At 24.6% G+C, this 14,801-nt stretch overlaps 3 protein-coding genes across 3 annotated transcripts; 2 read left to right on the forward strand and 1 right to left on the reverse strand. All coding sequences in view use genetic code 12, as the record gives it.

Moving 5' to 3' along the window:
• Window positions 1–9,884: 9,884 nt before the first annotated feature.
• KGF54_001483 (uncharacterized protein) lies at window positions 9,885–11,543 on the forward strand (the record flags this gene model as incomplete). Its single annotated transcript, XM_051761857.1, has 1 exon — window positions 9,885–11,543. The coding sequence occupies one exon, from the start codon at window positions 9,885–9,887 to the stop codon at window positions 11,541–11,543; it is 1,659 nt and encodes a 552-aa protein (XP_051621021.1).
• An 85-nt stretch (window positions 11,544–11,628) lies between these two features.
• Window positions 11,629–12,588, reverse strand: KGF54_001484 (uncharacterized protein; the record flags this gene model as incomplete). Its single annotated transcript, XM_051761858.1, has 1 exon — window positions 11,629–12,588. The coding sequence occupies one exon, from the start codon at window positions 12,586–12,588 to the stop codon at window positions 11,629–11,631; it is 960 nt and encodes a 319-aa protein (XP_051621022.1).
• Window positions 12,589–13,242: 654 nt separating this feature from the next.
• On the forward strand, window positions 13,243–14,604 carry KGF54_001485 (uncharacterized protein; the record flags this gene model as incomplete). The annotated part of the gene is made up of 2 exons (XM_051761859.1): window positions 13,243–13,251; window positions 13,318–14,604. The coding sequence occupies 2 exons, from the start codon at window positions 13,243–13,245 to the stop codon at window positions 14,602–14,604; spliced, it is 1,296 nt and encodes a 431-aa protein (XP_051621023.1).
• Between the last annotated feature and the right edge of the window lie 197 nt (window positions 14,605–14,801).

Below are 14,801 nucleotides of genomic sequence, written 5' to 3' on the forward strand. Positions count from 1 at the left end.
ATTAATATGAATATTTAGACAGTAAAATTTACTTTAAAATTCTGAGAAGTTCTCAATTTGAAACTAAATTTTAAATGTAACTTGTATTTATTCTTGATGTACTAGTTCTGGGTCTCGCTACGACTAGTGAAGCCAGTTTTTACCCACATATTGTTCTGGATCCTCCAATGTGATAAGTCTATTGTTGTTATAGTGATGTTTTTTTTCTTTATCCCATTTGATGTTATTGTCTTTGAGATTTTGATATTGATAGCATTTTCTGGCATGATATAACTATTCCACATATAGGTTTTGTTAATGTAAGTTTACTGTAAAATTGTATTATGTTGAAAATTTAATTGTATATTTGGACTCTTAGTTTTCTGAAATACAACTTGTTAATAAGTTTTAACATACAAGGTTTTCCCATACAGTAAGTGAAGGCTCTTAAGGACAATTCCAAGTGCTTAGGTTGGTTTAAAAAAATTTACAGTAAACTTTGTACGTAATAATCTTTTAGATTTCTTAGAACAATTTTTTCTAGATTCTTACTGTGGAGATGATTGATAGAGTATACGATTGATTCGGGAGGTATTGTCAAAAGAATAAGGTTTTCTTTTAACTTCTAATTCTAATGAAATAAAAATCAATTTGATTAGAAATAATAATTCAAATTTCATCAATTATCAGTCAAACCCCCTTNAAAAAAAAAAAAAAAAAAAAAAAAATTATTCTTCAAAAAAAATAAGTAGAATAATAATCTATTATGATTTATAATATAATATATAATATTAATTAATACACGCGTTTTTACAATTTAAAAAATTTCCTATAATTAATATAAATAATATTAATAAATAATTTTTAATTAATTTTATTTTATTTTGTTGTAGTTCAAATACTTCTAGTTTATTACCTTCCAGTTTTCCACATAGGCAACCTTTTCAACGCCAAACACCATTAACGTTTGTTCAAGCAAACAATGTAATAGTATATGAGAATGTTAATTTATTTCTTTCAGAATTAATCAAAATTTTATAGAGAAAAACATTGATTCAATTTAGTTAGTTATAAATAATAATTATTAAATTATTGAAAGATAGAATTAGCACGTTACTATCTTTCAATATATTTGAGTTATGTTCCGGTGCTAAAAAGTTTGTTGATTCTTAAATAATCAATAATCATCCTTTGGTTCACAAGCAAACAATTAAAGTATAAGGAATACGGAATATTTATGGACTTAACAAATCCGGTAAAGTCAACTTCTTCAAGGTCTAATCAGTTGTGTGGTTCTGAGTTCAATTTAGGATTTACTTAAAGTTCTCTGAAAACATCTGTGTGAATGGAATTTACAATAATTGATCTGCTGCATCATCTTGTCCAATTTACAATAATTGATCTGCTGCATCATCTTGTCCTTCCAATACGAAGTCATCATAAAAATGTATTATTTCAAATCAACTGGTTACAAATAGTAATATTGCTTGGTCATGATTTCGTATTTATCAAAAAATTCAAGTTTTCGGATATCAATATGACTTCTTGATCAGTTAAATATATTTCAAATAGGTATAAAATTAGACATTATACATTTTTGAAACTAGATTTAAAATGTGATTTATTACTTCCAGGTTGATCTAGGCTGTCTTTCGACATAAATACGTGCTATATATTCCATCTCATAGTACATTTATTTCCATTATTATTTGTTAGTCAGTGAATCTGAAATATTCTTTAATATAAGTTTTACATGTATGATTGTATTATTAACTATTATACCGAAAATTTTATGTAGTTTTTAACCTCTTAGGCTCAATTCTAGATCGTTTTATAAGTCCTCAAAAGTTCACTATGACTCAAATTACATAAGATTTTGACTAGTTTCACTTTACAGTTCAAATATCACACTTTTTTTTTTCTATATATTGTTTCAGCCGGGAAGAAAATTTCTACAAGTGCTTAAAGACCTTCTAAAGCTAAAATATATTATTAAATTGTTGTTAAATTTTTCGTTTATAAAGAGTGTACCGTCATGGAAGTGACTAGGACTTTTGTTTCGTCCTGAATAAGTCAAAATTTGTATTGGTAGAATAGTTCTTTCAGTTGGCTTGGCCATAGCTTGGGTCATGAAGGTTTAGTATTTACCAAAATCAACTTCAAAATTAAGATAAGATTACATTATATAATAAAATCTACTTCGAAAAATATATCATTAATTCTTGAAACTAAATTTAGATGTCTATTCCTAGTAAAGTCGATGAACATATTAGCCCGCCTGTTTCAACTTTTTCATATTTTATTGGTATAACTTCTTTTGATTACTTGAATTGTATTTCACAGATTATTTACTTTGATTTAATATGACATTGCAGTTCGATAATTTTTAAGATTTAAAAATATACAATTTAATATCAATAATTTTAAATCTATAAGTAATGTTTTAGATCATATAATCATTCTTCATTTACTCCAAATTATTTATACGAATTTTTTTAGATTTAGTGTAAAGGAAAAAGAAAAGCAATTTTTAAAATTTGTATTTAAAAAGGTATTGACTTATTGTATTTATTGTATTTTGTAATTTGTTGATGAAACAATTATTCACAAACTTGTATACTCTTTAACCTTTCAAAATTTCACAATACATTAATACTACAAAAAAATAGAAAATTCAATAATAATCTTAAAAGTATTACTTAGTAATGTGCATATGTATTGTCATATGAAGTAAATGGTACCTTCTTTTAAGATTGTGGAAAAACAACTTAAATTAATAGATTTATATATCACATTTGATCTTATTGACTATCATATCTCAATTCTCAAGCTCAACTTCCAAAAGTAGAAGTATTCAAGAAAAAGATTTTCATATTAGAGATTTTTCACCACTACTTATTTTTATTTTCCGGGTAAATAATATATGGTATATCAACAAAATGTGTTAAAATTTTATTTTTCTATTTTTAATGTACCCTAATTTAATGGACCCTAATTGATCAAAGTGAATTTTCATGTTAGGTTTATTTATGAAGTGATTGTTTTTTCTGATTGGACATGATGCATATTGTACTATTTTTGATTTGATTTAAAAATGTAGTAATGTGTTTTTGTGTAATAGAGTCAGATTTATATGTTAAAGCTCTAAGATGATATTTTTTGAATCGTTAGTTGAAACCTTCTTTTCTCTCAGTTTCAACATACTTTTGCAGTTTTGGGAAAGATTTATATATTTTTAAGTGTGGTTCTTTCTATAAAGTGTTATTTTTAGCATTGATATTATATCGAAATTATATCCTATCACATTCCAATTACATTTTGATAAATCAACAATTAAAAAAAAAAAATTTAATTTTATCTTATATTAAACAATTAATTTTAAAACAACACATCAATTTGTTGATATCTAAAAATAATTTTTTAAACTTGAACTTTGGTTCTTATGATTTAGAGAAATCAATTTGATAATATACTTTTGGATGAGTGAGGGTATTGGTTCTTTTTGAATGAGCCAATTATATTGCTTCATTTGATTAGTTCTTGATATTACAGGAAGTTTATAGAGTCAATCGTGATTTAAAAACTAGAGTTTTGATTTCATAATTGATTTTGAAGTTTAATCATTCATTCTGAATCCTATTGGTTTTAGATCGCTTGTGTTTGGTACGTATTTTTACACAATTCGTTAGTTGATTGTTAAGTTCAATTTTACTAACATTCTATTAAGGTAACTCGGGCGCGTTGTCACATCGGAAATGAGCTACTATGATCATTGAATTTATTATTCCAGCGTTTTAATATATTAATGAGTCTACTTTTGACAGATTTTGTATCGGTTACTATTAGTTCAGCATATCTGATAAAGTTCTTACAAACAAAATAACAATTGTTGATTTTTAAAATTAGAGTATATTTGGTATATAAATTTTCCACAAACTAAATGGATGGAATATGTCGGGATGGGGTGAATGATAATATTGGTTCTTCTTAAATGAGCCAATCAAATTGATTCATTTAATTAGTTCTTAAAACTAAGGGAAGTTTATAGAGTCAAACGTGATTAAAAGTAGAGTTTTTATTTCATAGTTGATTCTGAACTTTAATCATTCATTTCAAATCTTACAGTCTTTTGATAATTATAATCTGTTGAATATTGAGTACGTATTTTTGCACAATTCATTCGTCGATTTTGAAGTTTAATTTTATTAACAAAATAAAGTTTCAAATAAAGTATTCAAGCGTAATTACGTTTTAGCTACAAGTTTGTCAAATTCTGCCTTCTGGATTGTTATAAATATAATCAAAAGTGAATTTTTCTTTAATATATTCATCTAGTAATTTTTTAATTAAATCAATTGGTGCAAATAATATCAAATTATGACAAACTAGGCTTATAGAGTTTGGCAACATTTAAGTAATGTAGTTACAATTGAAATTGATAATAATTCAAGAGTGAATAACGGGTGTTTTGAATGGATATAAAGTGTTTTTGGATGTAATTGTTTGTTTGTATTTTTTATGTGCATTCAAAGCTAAATTCATTGAAATGATCTTAAAAACAAGATTATGTCAAAAAATAGATTGATGAAATTATAATTTCAGATTTTGGCTCATTAGAAGTTAATTTTGATTTTCTTTTTGAATGTGTTAAATTCATTTGATGCATTTGATTAGTTGATGAAAAGTGATAGAATTGTGATCACATTCTGAAATTAGTTCATCAACTTCCTCCTTATTATAATAAGGAAGGTTAAAGAAAGGATAAATTTAATTAGAAACATAGTTTTAATTTCTTGTTAACAATAATCAAATTGAGATGATGTATTCAAGGGTATTCCCCACAAGATTAATAGGTAGAATTTGGAAGAGGCTATTTTAACATATAGCATAATACTTGTATTAATCAATTTTAAAAGTTGATTTTAATATGAATGTTATGTTTATATCTAGATCTTACTTCGAAATTGAAATTTAATATTTGAATCAATTTTAGAGTATGCCTCAAAAGTTAATGCTTTTCCAATTTTTCGTTTTTTAGTAAACGTATAATGGGGTGAATAATATCAGCAAAGTTCAATATTAATGTTCTATAGTAATTTATTATTCCTAAGAACCTTTGTAGCTGGTTCTGGTTGCGGGTGATTCATAATTCTAATGTATGTTTGTATTTGTATCTTAAAGTTGTAGAATATTAACTCTAGAAAAACTGTATAGTATTATAAATTTCAGGAAAAGTATTTAGGCTCTCTAGTTTAGTTCAAATTTTTTATCATAACTTACCTCGTTTCCAGAACATTAATAATAGAGATGTGATGATAAAGTGTTGTTTTTCAAATTGTTTCATTAACTTAAGTGAATATCAATTATTTTTCTATATTAGACTTGAGGTTAATTACGTCTATAATTAAAATTAAATAACTAATTAGGTCAAAACACAAAGTGATTGAGTTTCGTAAAAAAACGTTAACTTGATAATTTCTTTTTTCTTCAATACTATCATACAGGTAACTTTTCTTTTTAAGTTAATGTTAAGTTCGACGTGGAAAATCAGTCGCTTCTTCATTCTTAGGTTGCAATACAATTACTACCAAAATTGTGCTTATTTAATTTGTTCAATATAGGAAATAAGTTCATTTTAAGAGTAAATTTGTCTTGATTTATTGATTCCTAATTTGAATCATCGCAAATAAGAGAGTGAAGCTAGAGTTTCAGAACTCTTTAATTTAATATATAATAACTCTTATGTATATAATTTATTTCAAACTTGCTTGATTTTAAGTAAGAAAAATTCAAGGAAAATGCAAGTTATTTACATAATTATTCTATAATTCGAAAATATAGTAATAATAAGTCGTCTAATAAATAATAAATTTTAGACAAGAAGTGACAGAAACTATTAAATTTAAATACAGCGACTTTGTAGTGAGTGACATTCGCTCTACAATTTTTTTTTTATCTTAAATGGACCCTGTTAAATCAGTTTTCATATTAATTTGTTTATAAAACTAATTCTTTGAGATTAATTATTATGTGGAGTTTGTTTTTTGTTTGACATTTTGCAAATTGTACAGTTTTTGATTTGGTGTATATCGGAATCACATCATATTACATTCCAACTACATTTTTATGAATCAACAATTAAAAAAAAAAATTTATTTTCATCTTACAAATAATTAATTTTAAAACAACACATCAAGTTGTTGATTTCCAAATTTGATTTGTTAATAATCTGAACTTTGGTTCTTGCTATTTAAAGAAATCAATTTGATAATATACTTTTGGATGAGTGAGGGTATTGGTTCTTTTTGAATGAGCCAATTATATTGCTTCATTTGATTAGTTCTTGATATTAAAGAAAATTTATTGAGTCAAATGTGATTTAAAAACTAGAGTTTTGAGTTCATAATTGATTTTAAAAATTAATTACTCATTCCGAATCTTATTAAATCGCTTGTGTTTGGTGCGTATTTTTACACAATTCATTGGTTGGTTCTTGAGTTCAATTTTACTAACATTCTGGTAAGGGAGTTCTGGAGCATTATCTGATCTAAAAAATAGTATTTTATTATCTTGAAATTTGTTGTTCCATCGTTTTAGTATATTAATGAGTCCACTATTGACAGATTTGGTATCAGTTACTATAAGTTCAGTAACAAATTTTACCTGATAAATTTTTTACAAACAAAATATCAATTGTTCATTTTTAAATTTGGTTATATTTTGGATAAAATTTTCCACAATGTAAATTGATGGTATATGTCGGGATGAATGATAATATTGGTTCTTCTTAAATGAGCCAATCAAATTGCTTCATTTGATTAGTCCTTAAAATGAAAGAAAGTTTATTGATTCAAACGTGATTGAAAACTAGAGTTTTTATTTCATAGTTGATTCTGAACTTTAATCATTCATTTCGAATCTTACAGTCTTTTGATAATTATAATCTGTTGAATATTGAGTACGTATTTTTGCACAATTTATTCGTCGATTTTGAAGTTTAATTTTATTAACAAAATAAACTTTCAAATAAAGTATTCAAGCGTAATTACGTTTTAGCTACAAGTTTGTCAAATTCTGCCTTCTGGATTGTTATAAATATAATCAAAAGTGAATTTTTCTTTAATATATTCATCTAGTAATTTTTTAATTAAATCAATTGGTGCAAATAATATCAAAATTATGACAAACTAGGCTTATAGAGTTTGGTAACATTTAGGTAATGTAATTACAATTGGAATTGATAATAATTCAAGAATGGATAACGGGTGTTATGAATGGATATAATATCTAATGTCATTTTGGATGTAATTGTTTGTTTGTATTTTTTATGTGCATTCAAAGCTAAATTCATTGAAATGATTTTAAAAACAAGATTATGTCAAAAGATAGATTGATGAAATTATAGTTTCAAAATTTGACTCTTTGAAAGTTAATTTTGGTTGTCTTTTTGAATGTGTTAAATCTATTTGATGCATTTGATTAGTTGATGAAAAGTGATAGGAAGTTGATCACATTCTGAAATTAGTTCATCAACTTCTGCCTTATTATTAAAAGGAAGGTGTATATGTATGACTACTAGCATATTTTTGATTGATTTTATAACTGTAAATGTCTTGGATTTTACAATATTGTTAGGTCGGAGATAGAAGAGGTTATGTTAATTTATAGCATAATACTTGTATTAATCAATTTTAAAACTTGATTTAAATATAATTATTATGTTTACAACTGGATCTTAGTTTGAAATTGAATTTTAATGTTTGATTCAATTTTAGAGTATGACTCAAAAGTTAATGCTCTTTTAATTTTTCAGTTTTTAATAGATATATAAATGGTTGCATTATACCTGCAAAGTTTGGTATAAGGTTTCGTTAATAGTTGCGTATGCCAATAAAGCGTTGTAACTGAGTCTTACTAATTGGTTTTTAATGTATGTTTGTATTTGTATACTAAACTTGTAGAATTTCAACTCTAGAGAGATTATATAAATCTTACCATTATAATTTTTTCTGAAATGAATTTAGGCTTTCCGATTTAGTTCAACTTTTTAAAACTTATCTAGTTTTCAGAAAATAGATAATAGAGATGTGATGATAAAGTGTTGTTTTTGATTATGCTTTTGTAAATTGTTTCATTAATTTAAATCAACTATTTTTCTTTATTAGACTTGACGATAATTTCGTCTATAATTATAAAATTAAAAAATTAATTAGGCCAAAACACAAAGCGATTGAGTTTCGTAAAAAAACGTTAAATTAAAATTCTTTCTTTATTTTTCAGGACTTCATATTTTTATTAATTTTACGTCTAGCTTGTTAAATATATAGAATTAAACTAAATTTGAGAAGGCGTCAGGTAATCTATCTACATTCACTTATGCTATCATTAAATTTTTGCCAAAATTCCATTTTTAATGGTTTCATTGTTGTTCTAATTTATGTTTTGTTTTCAATAATGGAAATCAATACTTTAAATAATTTTGTTTCTAGAAATTAAAGAATAAAAAAAATATAAAGTTTTAGACGATAATTGAATACTCATTATCTATCTTTTTAATCAATAAAACAATCAATAATAAGTATACATAATAATGATATAGTTGTAAATCTTTTTAATTTATATAATTTAATATTACTAAATTTGGATATAATTTCAATATATTTGAATTATAATAATAATAATCATTTGATTTTGTACTATTTAGTTAAAAAAATCGTAACTGAAACATAAACAAAAAAAACTTAATTTTAAAAATATTTTTGATTTTGTGTTATAATAAATTTGATTTCATTATTGATTAATTCCATTTTATTGTTTTTAACAATAATAAGAATAAGAATTTAAAGAAATCAGTTGATTTTAACACCGATAATTATAATTATATAAGTTTTTACATTCTTTTACCAAACACTAATATTACACAGTATTACCAAATAACAAGTCAATATACTTCTAAATTAATCGCATAAATACGAAATTTAGTTTCTTGGCCAATGATCTATTGGTTACTTATTAATGGTGTAGTATTAAGTTTAGAAACTTAAAAACTGACTTAAGACTAACTCACAACAGAGATCATCATAAAGGTTAAAAGTAGGTGAAAAAATTCTATAAAATTAGTAAAATTTCTAGAAAATAAAATCAACTCCGAGGAACATACTAAACTTTACAAGTAATTGTTGAAATTGATAACTAATTATGAGATGGTTCAATTCAAACTTTAATAAAATGTGAATTAATAATAAGATTACAATGAAAAAAGAGTAAAAATAAAAAACCTTTAATAAATCAATTGTAAATCAAATTTGAATATTTTTTCTTATCTTTCAATTCAATTATATAAATTAAACGTCATTTTTTATTGTTCAACCCCTCAAATTACCCCTTTAATTATTTATAGAAAATAAATTTGTAACACAAAAATATAAATGATTAAATTATTTTATAAAGTATAAAAGTATAAAAGTATAAATATAAATAAAAGACCAATAATAATTTTTTACAACCAATTTTTTTCTTTGTTGATTTTACAATCAAATTTCTATTGAATCAACTGTTATAACTAGCCCAGGAACTAGTCATTTGATCAATCAAATATATCATATAGCATTATAATATATCACTTAAAACATTCAACTTAAAAAATATTGCATTTATAAATCATTTTTATCCTTTGTTTAAATTTTTATTTTTTTTTAGTATATTTTATTATCTCCTTTTTAAATAATAAATACAAGTATAGCATAACCATTTAAATAACTTAGTCATTTTATTTACATTACAACCAAATTTTATATACTTCAATACGTGTCAACTGTTTCAGATTTCATTATTAGCTTTTTAAAACTGTGAAAACTTTCATTAAATAGTTACTCATCATATACTTTATTTGAATAAAAAAAGTTATGATTCAAACATCAACAATTATAAATAATCCATCAACATCAAATTCATCTACTTTAAAATCAAATAATTTTGAATCATCATCATTTAATTCTATTCACTCATCTTCATCATCTAAAATGACATTAAAGGCTATAAGTTCAGATCAAGATAATAATATTGAAACTGTGGGTAATTATAAACATCAAAAAAATCAACCACAGTCATCATTAACACGTCCTAAATCTACATCAAATGTATCATCATCATCATCATCACCATTAGCACAACAACAATCACAACAACAGCCACGAAACAATCTTACCATAACTACAAGTAATACTACCAATTTGAAAATTCTAGATACAAATTTTAATCAAGATCACGGATGTTTTGCAATTGGTCATGAAAATGGATTTTTAGTATATAATACAGATCCAATAGATTTACGAGTGAAAAGAAATTTTAATACCAACTTAAATCAACAACAATCAGTTCCAAGAAATATTTCATCTTCTACTTTTAATGGTGGTTCAGGTATTGGTCATATTACAATGTTACATAGAACTAATTATTTAGCATTAGTTGGTGGTGGTTTAAATCCAAAATTTCCAGAAAATAAATTAATTATATGGGATGATTTAAAAAGAAAAATTAGTTTAAGTCTTGAATTTGATCAACCTATTCAAAAAGTGTTATTATCAAGAATTAAAATTGTTGTTGTATTAAAAAATCAAATTATAATATATGGCTTTACATCACCACCTAAAAAATTAATGTCATTTGAAACTTCACAAAATGATTTTGGAATAGCTGACTTATCTGTATTAATTACTACAACTACAAAGGATTCATCCTCATTGAGACCACAGATATCAAATAATCATACTTCAAGAGGTAGTTATGGATCAGTATCAAGTAATTCATCAAATAATTCAGTTGGTTCAAATACTTCAATAACTAGTATAATAAATCACAACAATTATTTAAATCAACAACAGCAAAGTACAATATTAGCATTTCCAGGTAAAGCAATAGGACAAATACAAATAGTAGATATTGGACAATCCTCACCCAAATCAAACACTTCAATAAAAACAACTAACAACACAACAACTACAACACCACCATTACAATCCTCTATAATAAAAGCTCATAAATCACAAATTAGAAATTTTTGTTTAAATAAAGATGGAACATTGATAGCACTGGCATCAATATTAGGAACAATTATACGAGTTCATTGTACAAAAACTACAAATTTATTATACGAATTTAGAAGAGGAATAGATAAAGCAGATATAACATCAATTAAATTTAATCATGATAGTACCAAAATAGCAGTATTATCAGATAAATATACATTGCATATTTTCAACTTACAATCTCCACCAACACCAACACAAGAATCAAAGATTTTCAGTTTCATTCCCAACCCTATAATCCCACAATATTTTAAAAGTATTTGGAGTAATTATAGTATAAATACTTCGAAATTCCATACTAATGAAAATGAATTAGATGTTGGAGAAATTGGATGGATAAATAATTCTCAATTATGTATTATATGGCAAAAGAAAAAAATTTGGGAAAAATATTCCATAGTTGAAAAAATTACTAATGATAAAAATGTGGAATATGAAATTGTAAGAGGTAGTTGGAAATCATTAGATAATGAATAAAACAAATAAGCATTCAAAAAAGTCAATAACTACAATAGTATTTTTAAGTTTCTCTTTTTTTGTATAAATTAGAAAATAAACAATTTCAGATAATTTCACAAATTAAAGGACCATAATCTTTCTTTTCCATTACATTTCCAAAATGTTGTAAAAAATTCCATTGTTTTAAACCATTAAAATTAAGCCAAAATCTATTAACATCATCAATATTTGTAAAATTTAATTTTATTATATTAATACCTAAATTAATATTTGAATAAATTTGATCAAGTGGTTCTGAAGTTAAATTATAATTCCAAAGAAATTTTTCAATAGTTGATTTTTTTAAACCAAATGGCCAATTTTTAATAAGTATTGATTTTGAATTTTGGTCAAAGTTAAATAATTGCTGAAGTGTTTTATAATTTAATTCATCTTTTTGTAATATTTCTTCTATTTGTGTGTTTGGTTCTTCTGATATTGTAGTGGGTATCAATTTTTTAATTAATTTGGGATTTGTTGATATTAATTGATGAGGGTAAGTAGCTATAAGTTCTTTCAAAATTGCTGAATCTTGATATTGTTGGAATTTTAATGGAACACCATTTAAAATTTTTTGATTAATTTCATTTATATAAGTTAAACAAAACATTCGATTTTTGAAAAATAAAAAATATTCATTTTCAAAAACTAAGTGATCATTTCTTTTTTTCAATATTTCAAATTGATTTATGGGATTTTGATCATACTTTAAATATTTCTCAAATGGTAAAAAATTTTGAAAATCTTTTAAGTTTAAAAAAGAATTCTCAATCTTAATACTTAAAAACGGCAAAGTTTTTAAATTACCAGCTAGTAGGTTGTGTGCATTTTGTTTTCTCTTTGTTGATATGTTGTTCAAAAAATCTAATTCGTATGATTCGTTAGTGGTTGAATATAATTGATTTGATAAGGTGGGATGTAATTGTGATGATGATGATGAAGATGTTGCTGGGTTGCGAGAGGCTGTTTCTTTGTATAGTAGGTTCATCAAGCTTTTAGATGCATTCGTAGTAGGTTTCAGCATTTTTGAGGCAGTAGTTGTTGCGATTTGTTATATGATTTGATTCGTGATTTTGGTAGTAGCATTGAACTACGAATATCCGTTTTTTAATCTTTCAGTTTTATAGCCGTGTCCATAGCTACCACTTGATTTCGGATTTTTTTTTTAACTTTCTGCAAATTTCCAATTCGTAAATTTTCGTAAAACTTTAATTTAATGTCGATTTAAAATTTGGTTTCAATACATCATAATTAAATTGAGAAAGCTATGAAAATCAGTTATGATAACAAAACATGTCAATATCTTAATGAAAAACAACTAAATTGACCATAAGGAAATAACAAAAATGAAAAAGGTTCAACACTCACTAACTCCTTATAATTTGGAAACACCTTAACCCCTTAATTCTCCGACTCAAATAGTCATGTTTTTCAAATTTGATAGTTTTGAAGCCGTACCAAATTTTAACAAATTGAAAAGTGATTTTAGTTTGGTGGCAAAGTGAACCAGAAGAATATAACCAATGATACGATTGAATTTTACACGTTTTGCTTATTACCATAAATTTAAATACAATGCAGAGATTAGTATTTAAACCATTGGGTTTCCTATATCAGTTTTTAAAGAAATATTATCATATCAAGTGTCCAAGATTTGTACAACTAATATATCAAAGTCATGGAATTTGTAAGTACATAAATCCAATACAGGCAGCTTACTCACTGTTGATTTCGTAAACTAACTCAAATTTAGGTTTCAGTCATTTTCCAAAATCATTGGAAATTAATTGCGAGTACATTCACAATTAGTAAATTTTTATGGGATTTTTATTTACATAATAGACAATTGAAAAAAGTTGAACAAACAGAAGTTCAATTTTCAACTGAACAAACTGATTTAGTAGTCAATGATAAATCAAGTCAAGCTTTGTCTAATCTCAAGGATTTGTTAAGATTACATACTGATAAATTGGGTTTTGATTTAATTAGAAATTTAATTATTATTAATTTTAACGTGTACCATAAAATTTGGACAGTAAGCGGTACAATCAACGAGTTGTTATCATTTATATTACCTATTAACTCAGTATCTCAAACTGTTTTATTTTCGGTTGTTTCGAATGGGTTATTGTTTAGTTGGGGTATACCTATACAATTTTATAGTGAATATTTTGTATCAAAATTTCCTAAACAAGAACCACCCTTGAAATGGTTAGTGTATAATTTTTCAAAATTTGTTTTGAAATGTATTGGAGATTCATTTAAAATATTTGGGTTTTTAATGTTAGCTAAATTTGCTAAATCTTTTCCAATCTGGCAAATCTCTTTAGGTTTTTTGGTTTATACCATTGTCAAAGTATCTTTAACTCCGTTGTTTGTTAAGATTGTATTTCCTGGATATTTGAAACCACTTCCAAAAGGTGAATTAAAAGATGAATTAACAAAAGTTTGTGCTGAAGTTGGTTATGATCCTGAATCAATTTATTTATCTGATTTTTTCGGTGGAATTGGTTATAATTATTTACCAAATTGTGTTTTAGCAAATGAAAGATTAATTGATAAATTTACAACAAAAGAATATTCGTCAAAAGTTTTGCTGGTGATATTTACAATTACTTTAAATGCTAATCTCAACCAAAAATTAAGGGAAACTGCTGAGCTATATGTTAATTTATTATTTTTTGATTATTTTTTTATAAATGATAACACCATATTAACACAATTTGGATTTACTGGAAATCAAGATGATTTAATTTTCATCAAGTATTTGATATTCAATCAAATTTTCTTACCTTTCAACCTAGTTATAAAATCATTACAAAAGTACATTGATAGATTACATAATCAACAACTTGATGAAGAAACTTACGAAATTTATAAACAAATATTTATTAATAGTTTGAAAAAAACTCAAAATAATAATGATTTACTTGTCTTTGAAAGTGATTATTTGTATAATATATATTATACAAATTTACCAGATATTGGTAGAAGAATTAAGTATTTGGAACAACTTGATAAAGTTGAGAAAATTGATTGAAATTTGTTAAAAGAAATGCGTTCTTGTAAATAGTTTAATTGTACATTTATAGTTACTATTTTTATATTCTACCAATTCGTAAATACTCGTAAATCTTCACCCTGATTCAAAATTTAGTTACATTACATCAACGTATGACAATCAAAGTGACAACGAATTTATCAATAAGATAAACTTATTAAATATCTAAATGTAAG

The sequence above is a fragment of the Candida jiufengensis genome (assembly GCF_024610255.1).
Source record: "Candida jiufengensis strain CBS 10846 chromosome Unknown scaffold5, whole genome shotgun sequence".
NCBI lineage: Eukaryota > Fungi > Ascomycota > Pichiomycetes > Serinales > Debaryomycetaceae > Lodderomyces > Lodderomyces jiufengensis.